The sequence below is a fragment of the Epinephelus fuscoguttatus genome, linkage group LG16 (assembly GCF_011397635.1).
Source record: "Epinephelus fuscoguttatus linkage group LG16, E.fuscoguttatus.final_Chr_v1".
Taxonomy (NCBI): domain Eukaryota; kingdom Metazoa; phylum Chordata; class Actinopteri; order Perciformes; family Serranidae; genus Epinephelus; species Epinephelus fuscoguttatus.
Genome location: NC_064767.1, coordinates 28,816,702 through 28,833,784, shown reverse-complemented (window position 1 = coordinate 28,833,784; position 17,083 = coordinate 28,816,702). Strand labels below are relative to the sequence as shown.

At 43.9% G+C, this 17,083-nt stretch overlaps 1 protein-coding gene across 1 annotated transcript in view; it reads right to left on the bottom strand.

The window, feature by feature from the left end:
* Nucleotides 1-17,083, bottom strand: part of ptk7b (protein tyrosine kinase 7b) — an 86,263-nt gene that overhangs the window by 3,761 nt on the left and 65,419 nt on the right. The window contains exons 3-16 of the mRNA XM_049600927.1: nt 15,166-15,268; nt 14,713-14,897; nt 12,402-12,549; nt 9,942-10,072; nt 7,973-8,239; nt 6,084-6,220; nt 5,836-5,971; nt 5,063-5,182; nt 3,952-4,101; nt 3,480-3,627; nt 2,286-2,413; nt 1,250-1,450; nt 509-670; nt 102-334 (exon numbers count right to left, since the gene is read on the bottom strand). Of these exons, the coding sequence (XP_049456884.1) occupies nt 102-334; nt 509-670; nt 1,250-1,450; nt 2,286-2,413; nt 3,480-3,627; nt 3,952-4,101; nt 5,063-5,182; nt 5,836-5,971; nt 6,084-6,220; nt 7,973-8,239; nt 9,942-10,072; nt 12,402-12,549; nt 14,713-14,897; nt 15,166-15,268 (2,249 nt within the window). The remainder of the gene's footprint in view (nt 1-101; nt 335-508; nt 671-1,249; nt 1,451-2,285; nt 2,414-3,479; nt 3,628-3,951; nt 4,102-5,062; nt 5,183-5,835; nt 5,972-6,083; nt 6,221-7,972; nt 8,240-9,941; nt 10,073-12,401; nt 12,550-14,712; nt 14,898-15,165; nt 15,269-17,083) is intronic.

The window sequence follows — 17,083 nt, the reverse complement described above, 5'->3', positions numbered from 1 at the left end:
CTGGTATCAAAAAAGCAAAAAAGATTATAGTATTATATCTGGTCAAATCATTTAAAATCGTATGTGTTTGTCAGTGTGAGCTTCTTTCCCTGTGTGCTTACCAGGTCATAGTACTCTAGGATCGTGTAGTGGGGCTCCGCCTCCCTACACAGGCCCAACAGGCGGACAACATTGGGGTGGCTGAGCTTGGCGAACATTTCAGCCTCGCGGCGGAAGTCGAGCTGGAGCTGTTCGTCTCTGGTCTGCAGGCTTTTCACCAACACCACTGTCTCCTCTTCGCTCTCCTCGATACCCTTAGCTTTGCATAGCAGCACCTCACCAAACTCCCCTTTGCCTGAGTAAACAGTCACACCACAGAGCAAATATCAGAGCACAGGTTTGAAAATCAATGTCGCACATCTACAGCGTGTTACAGCTAAAGGATCAGGTGACCTTCTGTTAAATTAGAGTACAAGGAGAGTCATCCTCTGTCAGTACATGCAAAAGACAACTGTATAAATCAGCCTACCTAGAGTAGTGATGGTTTGTAGGTTTGCTCGAGGAAAGTGGAGCTTATCGTTGTTGACATGGCTGTGGCGTTTTTCTGTTGTTGCCATGGTACCCATGTTGGTGAGTGCCACCTCTTCCTGGATCTCAGTGGTGGTGTGGCCATTTTGTTGAACAGCCCCTCCTGTTGAAGACAACACACATCCAACAGGGTCAAAGGTCGCAGACATAATGTAAATCTCAATAAACATTAAGAAGCACTGCAAATGTGAAATGTGTGTCCACATAAAGTGAAATGTATTCAACATTGTCTTGTGAAAACAAAATGAGTTGCTCTGCTCAGCCAAATGCGGATGGTTAACAAAGAACACGTCGATAAACATTGATAGTTTTTTTTTTTTCCCAGCTTTGAACAGCTCCTCCATTTTCCTCTGTACAACAACGCACTCAGAAATTGAAGTTTCTTTGTGTGCGTATTCACAGTTTTGAGAATATTTAATCATGCCTCTTTTCCAGTGTTAACACGCTTGCAGTCTGCCCAGAGCTAGTGTTTACTGCGGAACTAATGTCTCATTAAACAGTCTGCTGATGAATGCAATACACAGGATGAACACAAGATGGCAGCAAATATCTTAAACCTTTCAACACCACTTTAAGGACCACAAGGTTGAGGGAATGTCAACTGCTCATATATCCTCCTGGTTGATTTTGCAACCACCAAACCACAACCTTATAAACATTCTCCTCCACCAAACATTCATACCGTTGAGACACTCCATCTCCGGCTCCTCTCCGTCCTGGCCTTTCTGCAGTCTTTTGGCGTTGCGTCTCTTTTTGCAGTAGAACATGAGTCCCAGCACGACGATGATGTAAGCCACGGCTGCTCCCACTGACAGACCGATGGTTTGGATCATCTTATAGGGAGCCTTGTCCCCGTCTTCTTCGAAGGAATGCACTGGTTTGTCTGTTGGGCACAGGCGGAAATTATGGTCAACTAAAAATGCTCTGAAAAAGTCTTTTAACAACATCATCCGCTGTGTTACATTGTTCGACACATTTTGTTTTAGCATCATAAAGGGTATGCAAAGTTACATTTAACTGTGAGACAGATCGAATACAGTTATGATTTGCAAAGTTAATTCCATACAACAAGTGTTAAAAAGCTGTCACACAACTTACACAACTTGCCCTACACAAGGAAGCCCTTATCTGTTTCATAGAGTAAAGGTACTTGCATTGAATCCTAACACAGTTAAAACCATAATACTATCAAAAAACACACAGTCACTTCATTCAACAAGTATTTTTATGAGTTGTCCTGCTAACTCAGTTACCAGTCTGGCTTCCTGGGGCAGTGCTGTCACGCTGACCCTGACAAGCTACAGCAAACATCTAAAACCATGTCTCCTACTTTGAACTAATCCGGAATACCATCTTGTTGATTTGGGAGAAAATGAGTTGATATGGGACACTAATGCAAGTGTGTGACTGTAATTTTCAGCTTCAGTCAGCACACAAGGAGCCCCAGAGTGTGAGGCATTATTAGATCTACTCTCTGCCCAATCCCATCACCTCAGTGACAGGCGTGGCGTCAGAGATGTGGCTATGGTTATTAACCTGTCGAGATGGATGACAGGCAGCGGGTGAAGGTTTAATTAATGCCTTCATCCTTCACTTGTGATGGTGGCGCACGCCCCTATGTGTGCACCTTTGTTCCTGGTAAAGGTAGCCGGTGTGTATGTATGTTTGTGTGTCCATGTATGTGTGTGTGTGTGTGTGTGTGTGTGTGTGAAACTCACCTACTACATACAGCTGAGCCACACGGTCTTTGATGCTGCAGCTGTTTCCTGCCACACATGTGTATCTGCCTGTGTCATCTGTAGTAACATCTGTAATCACCAAGGAGCCATTGGGCATCTTCTGGAACCTGAAGGAAAGAAAGGACAAAGAGATGAAGGGGAGGTCTTGAGGTCCACTACACCTACACAACAGCCTCAGGAATGTTGCCCTTCTCTTATCCTAAATCCCTCTTAGTTTCGTCTGAGGTTCGCTTGTACAAGTGTCTCAAGTTGAAGGCAGCATGCCCTCTTAACTGCACACACTTGTCATACAATGCCTGTCTGAATCTGTTCATGAGCAGGCGGCTGTGTTAGATTTGATCATTAGCATAATCAACACCCCTAAAAGTGCTGCAAAAAGGCCGCCTGTTCCACTCTGTGCGTAAGCTTAATTCACAAACTAGATTTACCACCTTGCGGTTGTAGGCCTCCACCAAGCAGTGAAGCTGCAGCTACAGTTTGCATCAATGTCTGTCCAGACTCACATGTGCCCTGAGAGTTGACTGTTTTAAATAAGGATGTTGGAGCAAAGAAGCAGCAAACTGTAAAACATGGATGCTTCATGCATATCTTCAAGCCGGCAGCACACAAGATCTATACATTCAGCACAGTTTCAAGGTGGGCACGCAAGATTAGAGTCATCAATTCAGTATCCAACCATGTGTCTCCCCTTCTGTTCCTGAGTTATGGAGTTTAATAATAGCCAGAAGATGATGATTATGATGTCACAGTGGAGTTGACCTTGGCTCTTTGGATATAAAATGACATCACTTCATCATTTTATCTTTTCTATTTATTCCATTGTATTTGTGTGAAGGTTTTGTTATAATTAGCGTATGAATTCCAAAATTATGGCTAAATACATGTTTTGTGAGGTTACAGTGACCTTGACCACCAAATTCTCATCAGTTCATTAAGTCCAAGAAAATAAGTGAATGTGGCATACTCCTTTAATCACTCTGATGTGCCACTCAGAACAAATCTGTTTGTAAGAGACTATCTTGAATGAGGGCCATTATATTCAGGTGTGTAACACTATATTAGCACATGCTAAATCTATAATGGACACACAGAAATTAAACTGCAGTCAGTCCAGTCTGGAACCAGTAGAACTGTCTAATGACTGATTAAAAGTCATACAGGTGTCTCATTTACCTTCTGTTCTTACTGATGTCCAGCGTCTTGTCTTTGACCATCCAGTGGATGTGAGGCTCGGGGTCGCCGGTGGCCTGACAGTGCAGGATGGCCGTGTGACCTTGGTACACCGTTGTATTCTCTGGTTCCACCTTAAAGCGAATGTACACTACATGTGCACAAACAGGCATGGACAAACACACATGCTCATTAATACAACACTTAAACCACAACTGGGCCATAACATTTCCTTTGCAGACTGTGGTGACTGTGGTTAACATCTCAGTTACACACCAAGACTCAAATGCAATTCATTAGTGGGCAATAAAGAGGCCACCAAGTACACAGTAAATGCTGCTGTGTTTGGCACTTGACGGGAATGATCAATGACTGAGACCACAAGTCCTTTGGATGTGGGACTGGTGACTAATATGGCAGCGTAGCCTTTCTTTGGCAATTTGCTGCTCTCAGAATGATGAGTGAGGTGGTTTACCGGCCACAATGAGGGTCACCAGGGCTCTGATCTCCCCCTGGAGGCTGTTGGAGGCAATGCAGGTGTAGTTGCCGGCGTCGCTGCGGGTGACTTTGGTGAAGTGGAGCTGGCCGTTCCTCTGCTCCACCCGAGGCGGCAGCTCTCCTCCGTCTGCAGGGGGAGACAGAGAGACACACAGAGACCAGGGGGATTAGGAGGGCTGAGTCTGGGGCTGCGTGTGGAGCTCCAGTGGTTAAATCGACTCCATCGTGGCAAACGCAGATGAATGGGGGAAATGATCCGTGATGATGGACCTTCCTCACACTCTGTTTATTGCAGATTCTGCGCATGTTTCCACACATTCTTGTGGAGATGGCATTTGTCATCATCAGCATAAAAGGAATGAAGCGTACTGCTGTGTTTTCGATGAGATATTTCCTTTAAAAAAAGTGTTTAACAGTCATTCCTCATCCGAACTAAAGGCACAAATCACCCCAAAATCAAAAGTACATTTCTTTTCTCTTATAGTGCTATTTATCTGTCTAGATTGTTTTGGTGTGAGCTGCTGAGTGTTGGAGATATTGGCTGTTGAGGTGTCTGCCTTTTCTCCAATATAATGGAACTAGATGGCACTAGGTTGTGGTGCTCAAAGCGCCAAAAATGTACATCTGAAAAGCTCAACAGCAATGTCTCTTTCCAGAAATCACAACACTGTTACTCAAGATAATCCACAGACCTTGCTGTGAGTAGTTTCATGTAATAACTATTTATCTTCTGACCCAAATACACCTCCTAACTGTATCACAGCACATACAGAAGTGGGCATCCACTGCTAGCTCACCTAGCATCACTGAGCTAGCTGACTCTACAGGTCAGCCGAATGTCATGCTTTCAAGAGCACGAGCCTTTTGTCCATTAGTAGATGCACGCCTCCTTCTGCAGGGTGATAAAGTTGGCGAGTGTAATTTGGTAGAGAGAAAACAGTTCCCTCTTCAACACTCTGCAACTCACACCTTAACAATATAGACTGATTAATAGCACTACTCGTAAGAACAAAAATGTATGATTGATTTTGGGGTGCACTGTCCCTTTATGCTATTGCAAGCTAAGATTAAGCTAGCGCTGTGCACACCTGCTTTGGTCCAGCGGATGGTGGGGCTTTCTCTGCCTTTAGCTGAGCACTGGATGGTGATCTCGTTATCCAGCTCCAGACACTGCGATGGCTGGGGGGTCGGAGTAAACTTCAGCTTCTCTGAAACACAAGTCAAAACACCACACACACATTACACGTGCTGTAAACATGTCAAAGCCCCTCCTGTGCAACTCCCACTGCAGATGAAATGACACTAAGCTGACGCAAATCATGTTCAGACACATTCAGGGCGATGTGGCTACATGTGCACGCAGATCTGGGAAGTACAAAACCTGAGGTCTATCAGAGGATGAGATCATATAAACAGAGAGAATGGATAGACAAAACAGCAGCAAGTCAGACCATCTATCATGGTAATCCTATAGCGGCAGAGCTACGCTGATAGGAATTCATCATGGAGATAATGTGTTAAAATGGAGGCTAGAATAAAGCTGCCATGTATGAGTCATATTTTACACCTCTGTGGGTGTCCTGCAGGACGCCCAGAGACACAACATAGACATGCTTATCCTATTTTAAGAAAGACACACATTCACACTCACACACCCACAGGCATGACCATATTTGTTTCATATTTTCTCTCAACACTGTATTACTCATTACACCCTGGATATGACTTCACTCATTACTCATTATCTTTCAGTCAGTCTGGGAAATAACTTTAAACACACACTGAGTATACACTCAAAGTATAATCTACTGTATATACTGAACTGTTCAGTATTGAACTGAGTGATTCTCTTGCAGCTTACCAAGCACAGTAACTCTAGCTTGCCCAGACAGCCGGCCGCCTACAGTCTTGGTTTCACAGCCGTACATCTGTCCGTCGTACACCTCCACATTGTTGATTCTGAGGGTGCCATTAGGGAACAGCTTAAAACGAGAGTCCTGTAGAAAAAAGGGAGGAAGATTTTTTAAGTTTTAATTTTCTTCTGCTGGGTGTAGACAGAATGCTTGTCAAAAAATGTGAGTGTGTGTGTTATTGTGTCTGATAACTGACCTCTGGTGTGATGATGATGCTGTTGCGGAGCCAGGTGACCTCAGGTTCAGGGTTGGCCTGAGCATGACAGTGAAGGTAACCTGGTTTACCCTCCTCTAGGAGGCTGTCCTGAGGCCTCATCACCCACACTGGGGCAGCTGTGGACACACACACGCACACGCACACACAGAGAAAATGTTAGTATAAGCACAGACATTTTATTACCTTAAAGGAATATGCAAGGTGTAAATGAGCTTGGCCCACTGCTCAGTCTAACACCATTATTAATCCCTATGTATCTGGTGGATGGTCCCAGTGTTCCCAGCATGCTTCCGACGTTTAAGAACATGACTTACTGTCATATGAATGAGTGCTTAAATGACTTAAGTTAACCCTTATTGGCTTGCTTATGTTCTGTTACAGCTTATGATCTACAGGGGAAAACTTATTTTTACTACTTTGGGGTTGCAATAAAAACTAATTATGCCATTCTAGCTCGAGGACTCACAAGAGACAGATTTTAAAAAGAATATCCAAAAATTAAGCAGCAGACACTGAAGATATCCTGACTTTTTTTTTTCTAGTAAGGATACACACACTGGAAAACAATGGATCCTACATTTCCCATAATGCATTGTAAAAGCATCTTTCAGTAGATCTCCCCTGCACCCTACCCACTCTAACACAGGCTTTCTGTTAAGTATTTTCTTAAATCAAGCCCAAGTCAGGGGTTATTTTTTTCTTTTTTTTAAACTGTCTTGACATTATAAGACAGTTTTCACAACACAGAGGTTTTACTTTTTGTGGCGGGTAAACTGAACTTTAAAATTAAATTAAAAAATCCTTTAAATTCCTCTTTAGATCACACCCCTGGTCATATTTTGCACATATATATAAAGGCAGACTGTGCAGGGTTTTCCTAAAATGTAATGTATAGACTGATACAAAAGTAATTCCTCTCAGTCATCACTTATGACCCACTAGAAGTGTATGGCGGTGTATTTATCTACAGAGACTCTGCCCTCTGCCTGTATTTTCTTATCATCTTCTTATTTTCTGTGTCGGGGACATATTTGAGTGTGAACCCCCACAGTGCTCAGGTGAGGTCATGGTTTTGTAAAAAGGTAGTAACCAGGTGCCAGACTGTAAGCAGTAGGTATCCAAGAGACAAAGTGCTGGAAAAGTGCAAACATAGCAAGGTGAAACGCTGAATGTGAATGAATCTCGTGTTGGCTATTACTTTCATTTTTTTGCAAACATGTTTACAAACGGTAACCAACAATCCTGCATAGTACACCTTTAACAATAAATGCCGAAAGATAGATACATATTTTTTCATATTCTTCTATCAAAATCCAATTGTGTTTTCTTTCTGTAAAACAAAATATAACATGTGCTTACGTAAGCTAGAACCAACCAATTTCAATTTCAAATTCTACCTATCAGTCAACCTGCAACTTTTACTAGCACAGAGCATGGATTAAGGTAGCTAGCTAGCAAAATTTTGTTTCCCAAAAATATTGTGGTTACAGGTCCACTGGCTAGAATGTATTCACCTTGAGGAAAGTGGTATGAGTGACAGCTCTAGATTATGCACAAGGCATTTTACATTAGATTGCTTCAGCAGCTAACGTTACACGGAGCATGCGGTGGGCTTCGCCTCTCCCTCCCTCTTATAGATACCACTTAACAGTCGGTGTGCACTGTCGGGGCCTGTCCATGTCTATTACGGCAGGCCCACTTTTCAACAACCAAATTAAATTCCTCCCAACGTTATATCCCACCTGCCTATATTGTTTCATTCGAAACACACCAACATAGTGAAGCTAGATACTCCCAAACTGTTTCATCATCTTTCATATGTTAAGGTGGTGGTGAAGTGTCCCTTTAAAGCTGTCTCTATAACTCACTGGCCACGGTGAAGGTGACCTCCTGTGTCTTGCGTCCTGCCCTGTTCTGGGCCACGCAGGTGTAGATGCCTGAGTCTCCCTCCTCTGTGGGACTGAAGACCAAATCCAGGCCGTCCTGGTACACTCTGCCCTCTGTGGGCACCTGCTGACCTTCTCTCTCCCACCACACCTCGGGCTCAGGTCTGCCGCGCGGTGGGCGACAGGCCACCCGCTGCAGGGTGTCCGCCGTGAAAACCTTCGACATCTTGGGCACCATGTCTTCTATCTCTGTGGTGAAAAGCAGAAGAGTGTGAAAGAATTTTCAGCATGAAGCAGCGATTAGAATGATGAAATTGATTTCCGTTTACTCAAGGCCCTTGATAATCATCAAGCTGTCTTCAAAGCAGTGAAGCATTACTGATTTTGAATTTCATGAGCAGCCCTAAGCGCACTTAATTCCAATGCACAGCCCTGTTAGCAGATTTCCTGTCTTGTTAGGGAAAAGTCCTCTGATTTGTAGCGCAGGTCACAGTAATTAGAGAACAAAGCGCACAGTAGGCGAATTGAGTATATAGGTTGTATGGGAATTAGCCAGGGCCTGTGTGAGGTGGGTCATATCAAAACTGGCAGCTCCTATACAGAATGTGGAATGTGATCTGTGCTACAAAGACTCACAAGACCTCCCACTACTGTGTGGTTTATTACTGTGTGTGTGTCCCAAATGGAAGTCATTAATACTTTATTGGCCGACAACAGTCTAAAAGCTGGTCAGTGGCTATGACCTTCTACGAGTCTAAGATCTAAATCAATTAATGAGAACGGAAAACACACATTTCTCAGCAGATGAAAGGAAAGTGGAGCTGGGAGAAGGAAGGGAGGGCAGTGAAGTGAATAAGGTGGAGCTACGATGGAGTGACTGTTTAAACTTGTCCCTAAATACTGAATTCTACTGTGACACAATCCCTTATAATGCCTGCGAGGATTACAATCAGATTAAGTGAATTAAGGTATTTAAATGGAGCCTTGGTTCACTGGGTTAAAACTGCAGATACAGTCGTACCTCGCTAATCCAAAACCCTTGGGGAAAAGGGGGCTGCTTGAGAGGAATAAAGTGTTCAGGACTCTGAAACGCATAGAAATTCCAGCCCTAAGCTTATACAAAATATTTGACTTGCATGCACTTGCATTTCAAAATGCTGGCTGATTAGCAGAATGAGATGATACAACAGATTGTTCCTGCTTTAAGCTCAAGCAGCCATTTAAAACATTTTAAGGAGTTCTCCTTGGAGTCGTGGTTATAAGGGAAAAGAGCAGGCGCTCTTATAAGCAATAAAACAGCTTTGATGTGTCTGGACTTGTGTATTACATTGTTTTTCCTGCATGTATGAGAACCCACCCTTTATGCTCAAAGTTTTATTTGTTACAGTTCTGATGTTTTGCTTTCTTTTTAAAGTGGTTTAACACACCATTTGGAAGTCGTTTCTTCCCAGTAAATCTCTACTGATGTTGGATGAAAATCACAGGGGACTGTCTAATGACATTTCACAAGCTCATAATTACACTGCTTGTTAACCAGTTTGAGTCATACTGGTGTGTTATCTAATGTTACTTATGCTGCTCGCTCAGCCAGGTGCTGTTACACTTTGGAGAACGCTTCTTGAGATAAACAAGCTTGGCAAACAGCTGGACTGTTGGAGGAAATAATATGGAGGGGAAGCAGGAAAATGCTCAATCGCTGCGTGTGTAGTGGATACAGCTGGGCCGGATGTCAATAAGGGAATGTGATTATCATTGGAGAGATCTGGCTCTAAGTGAAAGAGCCAGAAGAAGAAGGAGGGAGGGGAGAGCAGAATGAGATAGAGGGCGGGATAAATACGTAACCCAAATGCTCCTCTCACTCTCAGATTACAGATCACAGGTGTTTATCCCTCACCAGTCCAACAACTGCAAATTCATGTGTGTGTGTGTGTGTGTGTGTGTGTGTGTGTACCAGCTATGAGGAGAGACGCCTCCAGTGTGACATGGGACCCTCTGAGGCCACGGCCGACACACTTATATGACCCCGTGTTCCTGGGCTTGACCTGGGTGATCAGCAGAGTGCCGTTGGATAACAGGATCAGTCTGTAAAGAAACACATCAAACAGTTTACACTTCCAGCTTTTCTCAATCATACCGTCTCACCATCACCGACCATTAGTAAAGTGTCACACATTATTTGCACATGAAAGCACATTAACGGCACCACATGTCACAGAAACGCTCTCTGCACATGTGCAACTCCCAACCCCAGATTTTGCTCAGATGGCGTCTGAAAATAATTTCTTAGCGTTTGTTTTGGCCTACTGGGAGCACCAGATGGAAATGATCTGCCACACAGGACAATGTGAGTGCCAGAGTGCCACAGAAAAGGACTATTTTAGCACAGGCCTGCTTTTTCTGTGCTTGGCGTGTCACCTGACGCTTTCTGAACTGCACTGAATTACCAAACCTGAGCTATCTGCTGCCCAAAAAAGTAATGAGAGTTGTTCCGATACCGATTCCAGTATCAGAAATGCCTCCAATATTTCCTAAAATGCTGGATCAGGAATCGGCACATACACAGTTTATGCACCGATCCGATGCCACGAAATGTATTAATAAACTTTAAGGTAGTTTCACATTCAAATAAAACCTGAGCCAATTCGATACTGGTCGAAGTTCAGATATCAGAATCAGTGTCGGGAAGGAGAAAATGGTAAAAGAACATCTGCTGCTTAGACTTTGTCCACACAAGACAAAGACGAGTGTCCTACATAGAGGTAATTTTAAAAAAAATCTCTTGTGCTTTTTAAAGAACAGAACTGACGGCTGCCCCGAGCCTCTGGCAGGATGAAGGGAGTCTCAGTGCCAATGATGGACAGGATGAGAAGTAATTAAAGGCTGACCTTAAACCAGCTTCGGGGCTGACAGATAAGGAGCTGTACATCCCACACAGCACAGAAAAAAAACCTCAACAGACTGGACAACTCAACAGCTCATCACCGCTTTATGACAGAGACGTTACAAAGCTTGTGGAGAAAGTGAACATGTAAAGCACAGAGGAATAAGTAAAGGTACTGCTGGATACATTTAGGGTGCTGTGTAATTCCAGACAAGAGTTTTCCGAGATTCATCCAGGATCTGGCTCTGTGATGGATTCCCTCAGGAGGAGGGGCGATATTTCTGTGTCATCTCTTCTCTTCTTCTCTGTTCAATAGCAGGAGGGAAAATGAGCTTTGGGAGCTTGTGTGTGTTTCTACCCGAGAGATGGGGAACAAGTCTGTGGAATATTACTTCACTCTCAGGAAACTCTAAAATAACCACAAAACTAAATGAACAAAGGCAGAGTTTTTTCAAGGCAATCATCTTTATAGTTACATGCGCAGAAAGAATTGGTTTCATATTTTTCCCTCCGGAGTTGGTTTGACCCATGGGGCAGAATTCTTTCTGTCTGCAAAAAAACAGCCTTGAGCCTTATGCTGGTTTATTTTTTTGGTTTCACACATATGAAAAGCAATCTACATCAAATATTCACACATAATCTGAAGGGGGGGGGGTTGTCTAAACAACGCAGGTGCTAAACAGATGATATCTCCTGCAGAGAGCTGCATTCCTCTGGCGTTATATCAGCCCAGATCAATAAACACAAACACACAGAACACCAGGCAGCCTTGGAATACCTTCACCACAAAGAGGCCCGCTTTTTAATGAAACAGTCTCTGTGTGTGTTTTTACCCATCCGTCTGTGAGTCTGGTGCTGAGTCATCACTGCCTAGGTGACCAAACCCGCCTCTGACAAGCTCATTACACAAGCGACTAACTATTGATGTTGGAGTCCTTCTCTTCCCTCGCTCACTGAACACAATAATCACTTGAAAATCGAAAAACCCGGTGCTTGCTCCCCGTGTGGAACAGCCTGCCTGCAGTATGTCTATGTATGAGCATGAGGTGCTATGAACCCCGAGGGTAAACTCTGCACTTGGTATAGAAATTGGTTATTATCTAGTGCTTATGTGTTTATAGGGTACGTGCTAGTAAGCTGACTGTAGCTTGAGGGGGTTTTCCGCTCAGTGCGTGAACGCTGGAGAGCTGCAGAGTCTTTAGTGGTGGGCTGGAGAGAAAGGCTGTGTTCAAGTGATGTATAGTAGACTGCAGAGAAACTTTACAGAGCTCTGTTCCAGTAATAATATTCCTTAATGCGCAATTTATCTTGAGCGTGAGTTGAAACAGCACACAGAAAGCCCGACGCAAGGGTTCCACCTCATTGGGTTCAAAGGAATACCCGATTGCAGCTGAAGCTTATATAATGGTAAGTAAGGAGAATGAAGTGAGGGCAGGATGTGGAGGGAGCGGGTTGGGAGAGGGGGAGTACGAGATGTATGATGAGAAAGAAAATAGTGTTGCAGAGGGGAGGATTTAGCCCTCGACGTACCGAGACTTGTTTACCAGCAGCTCGTTTTCATGGTACCACTCCAGCGTGGGGGCTGGCACGGCGGTGAACTGGCAGTGGAACGCTGCCTCCTCGTTCCTCAACACTACCTGGTCCTCAGGAGTGACCACCGGCCGGGGAAAACTCTTATCTGTTAGAAAGGAGGGAGACAAACATCTGCATGATTACATCTGCAGGCATCAGACCATCAAGTTTCATCTGCGTGGATGCTTGTGCGTAGCACGGATCTATACTGGGCTTTATTAAAAGCTGCCAACAGCAGCGTGGGGCTGGTGAGCAAGCGGCCTTCAGGTGGCGGTGTGTGTGTGTCAACACCTCAGGGGCCCCCGGAGAGACTTAATGAGGTCAGCGAACAGACCCTGGAGCTTATCTGGACCATCATCTCCTCCTCCTTTTTACCTCCTGGATTGTAGAGTGACACACAGCAAATCATTTCTCTGTGAGATTATCTAAAGTCAGGCTGTTGCAAGAAATTGGGGTTAGAGGGGCTCAAGTGGGGTCGACTATGGAAACAAGATCGGTACCTGAATGAATAAATTTGATGTATAATTTAAGGGTAAAATAATGAATCAGGCTGGTCATTTTGTATTTTAAACATTGGAAGTTGCAGGATTTTGCCCTCAATTTCAAATCACCCAAAAATGCTCCAGCATCTCCCTCCTATTCACATTCTTTTCACACTTTTTACTCTCCCAGCCGCCCTCTAACACTGCACTAGGCTGCTCTGACCTGCCAAAACCAGAGATTTGGTCCAGCACAATCTAGAGGAGGAGTAATTACCACACAGACTTTAGGACGTTGTTATACTCCAAATACAAAGCTGAAGGGCATTGAGCTCAATAAAGAAATGGGAACATAAAAATACCCGTAATCCAGGTTTACGTGTGTGAGCATTTCAAATCTGAACGGCTAATGGAGCTGTGGTGCCAGAAACAGTATTAGGATATGGCTACTGGTTGGTGTGAAGAAAAATAAAGGCGTTCACACCTGGCCCACCCAAGAAGTCAGTGGGAAGGCCTCATCTTAAAGAGCTGTGACCGTGCATTGAAAACCTGTCTAAATCTGTCAGCTTTTCCTTCAGGTGAAGCCCTATAGAAGAGCAGAGGGTGGCTACATGGTAACTGGAAACTCAACAATTATCCATTCTTCCTCCACACAGGTGCTAAGCTAGCGTGTCTGTGTGTGTGTTGCAGGTGGCTAATTAGAGTGGTGCGGGGCATCAGGTTTCTCGCACAGATGTGCTGCTGTATGTACTGTACTAACTCTGTGGTGTGCTGGGGGGATGAAACACAGGAGGGGCGCGCACACAAACAGAGTAAACAACATACACTAAGTCATGTTGAGAGCAGAGAAACAAATCGTCTTCCTATACAACACTGTACACCAAAGTGTGTGTGAGAGCTACGAGTCAGATCAACAGAAAGACGCTGCTGCTGAGGGAGCTGATATTATAATTCGCTCGGTGGATGTTTATGATGTTGTTTCTGTCTGCGTGGGTGGCGGAGGAGGAAGGTGCTAACACACTCTCTGGTAATCACATTAGGAACTCCATCACTTTCTCTTCCTGCTCTTTCTCAACACTAATGGTCTGTATACCCCTCCTCCTCCTCACCACCACACTTCCTGGCAGGTGTGGCAATATGGAAAAACTCACTCAAGTCATTTTTCAAAGCAAATATACTAATTACTGTTTTTAACGTCCATAATGTGAAGGGATCTACTGCTTTTCTCTGATTTATATTTTTGCAAAATGCATATATTTCAGTTTAGGAGTGTTTGTTGGACGGAATAAAGACACTGAAGACATTACGTTGGGCTCCTGGAAATTATAAGGGGCATTTTTCTCTATTAATTGCTAAATGAATCAATAATGAAAATAAAAATTATCTTAAAATGACTTGCAGCTCTACAAGCAATTCTACAGCCAAGTTTAATTTCTTATTTTTCTTCCCACCTCTCATTTTTAAGAGCCACTTTGCTCCTGGAAACACAGTTATAAGGGGTAGTGGTTAAAATCTTTCCCTATGAAATGGGACAATCCTTCAAGACCCTGATACATCATCAGTAGTCCTCCACGCTGTTAATGTAGGCAGACATAACTATGGCACTAATAGTATTATCACACTGATGTCTGGGAAACCCTACCCCTAGATGTGATAGCACAAATGGCTAAAGGCTAAGTGGTAGATGACCTGGGATTGAGCCTACACGTGACAGAAAAGTGTTAAAAAGAGATCATTAATATGTTGCAGCAGCACAACACACTGTCATGTAACAGCACACACACACACACCTATAATGTTGAGAGTAAAGTTGCTGTTGCTGCAAACGTGCCCGGCTGCATTCTTGGCACAGCAGTAGTACAGGCCATTGTCGTCTGGGCTGGCACTCGTGAAGGTGAGCGTCCTCTCCTTGTTGTTGATCTGGTGGCTCTTCTCTGTCAGCTTCACCCCGTCCTTGAACCACTGGCATGTCGGCCTGAGAGTGAGAGAAGGATTTAAGGAGAATTGGCGTGAGAGTGGTTTAAGAGAAGAAAAGACAACATTGGGGAAAAGATGTGTGATTGATGAAGCCAAAAAAAAAAAGAAAAAAGAGAGACACAAAGGTGAGGAGGGAGGAAGAAGAAGAATAGGAAAAGAAGAACATAAGGGCATGAGAGAGGCCAGCGAGGACAGAAGAATGGTTTTTCAGTACAGTCCTCAACATGATCCTTAACCCTGTGAGCTCTGAACTTGAGGTGACTCACCGTGGGTGTCCATCAATATGACAGCGCAACGTGACCGGTGCAGAGCTCTCAATCTCCCCTTCTGAGGCGGGCTCCTTCAAAGTCACACCACCACTTTCTAACCCTGCAGAAGAAGAAAAAAAAACAGAGGAGACAGTAAGCGGGAGGAGGGAGGGAGCACTGGAGGACAGGAGTAATAATGGAGGAGAAGGACAGGAGAAAAAATTGAGTTAAGTGGTCGTCCTGTCATCTGTCCTCCTGGGACACACTGCGACTCTAATGGGAGCAGCAGGGATGAGGGCAGAGTCGTGCACATCTCTGTGACAGCGCAGTGACTCATTCATGGAGACAGAGAGGGAAGCTACCACATCACTGGGTTGGCTTACATCCGCATACCGTCGTCCTGCACTCACAAGAGCGAGCCGGGTCTTAACGGTGCTTTTTATGGACATTTAATGGACAGTTCATTGGCTCACTCTGTTAAAAGGGCTACAGAGCAGCCCATAAAAATCAGGCAGAAGGGAAATGAGCAACAAAGCAACAGTGAACATGCTTTCACTTTTTAGCACCCTGCCAATTGAATTTTGAAAATGCTCGACCAGTGCATCCTTCACACAAATGCCATCAAAGTGACAACAGGGATCACTCACACAAGTAACATGATACCTGATCAATGGCGTGTTGAGTGACAGATGAAAAACAGAATAAATGAAGAAAACAGATGGCAAGGAAACCAATCCACAGTCGTCCCCTGAATGCATCATAGTGAAGGGAAAAATGACGGGAACATTGTGGTTTTACCATTAAGGGTTAGACTCAGTACACTGGGAAATATATATCAACTACATGCAGTACGTCCAGAAATCATCACAGCAACAAATTATTCCTAAGAGAAGGGCAACAATAATCATTTTTCAGTGTCCAAGGGAGACTAGTAAATATCTAATGATGTACTGAGGCACTTCAGCCCTCTTTCAATAAAAGTATATTGGTGGCTTGTCTAAGCCAAGCCTCTTTGGTGTAACCAGAAAAATACATGTTGTATTTCAGCGGATGGAGACAATTGCTTACTGATAAAATGATGCTGAGCTAGATGCACACTGAAGTCTACTGGATGAATAAAGAAATATTTAGAGATATATTTCACTCCAGAAAGAGGATCTTTTCACAAGACTGGGCTGTATATGCAGCAGAAAGACACAAATACTTTTGAAATTGGTGCCACATAACCAGGAAAACAGAGGAAAAGGGCTGTAGCATTTGCTCTTGCTCAATAGCTAGAAAACCTGCAACTACCACAATGCACTGCACTGCACTGCACTGGACAAATAAAAGCTGGCACAGGAAACAATAAGGTAAATGGACTGTACTTGTATAGCTTGTTTCTAGTCTTCTGACCACTCAATGTGTCAAAGTGTCTTTATTCCTTCTTCATATATTATACATATTTTACACTACTGAGCCACATTCACACACTGATGGCTAAGGCGACCATACATGGTGCCACCTGCTACTCTGTAACCATTCACACGCTCTCATAAAGCGAAGGAACAGCCATCAGGAGCAATTTGGGGTTCAGTATCTTGCCTAAGTAAGAATAGTTCAACATTCGGACTGGAGGAGCTAAGGATCGAGTCCCCGTTCTTCCTGTTAGTGGATGACCCGCTCTACCTTCTGCCACCAAACAATATCGCGGCTGGCTTGTGACCAATGATCTCGGGATTACAGTGAAACAGTAGAATAAAACGTGTCTGAAAACATTTTAGGTGAGAAATGGGCAACACAGTGACAGATTCTTGGTTCATATTTGATCAGCGCTGCTTAGTTTAATGGTTGATTTCAGTTTGGTCCAAATCATAGATCCATCTTCTTCTATACTCTTTGTGTCTGTGGTGGCAGGCATACAAAAATATGGAAATACAACATAATTCATTTACAC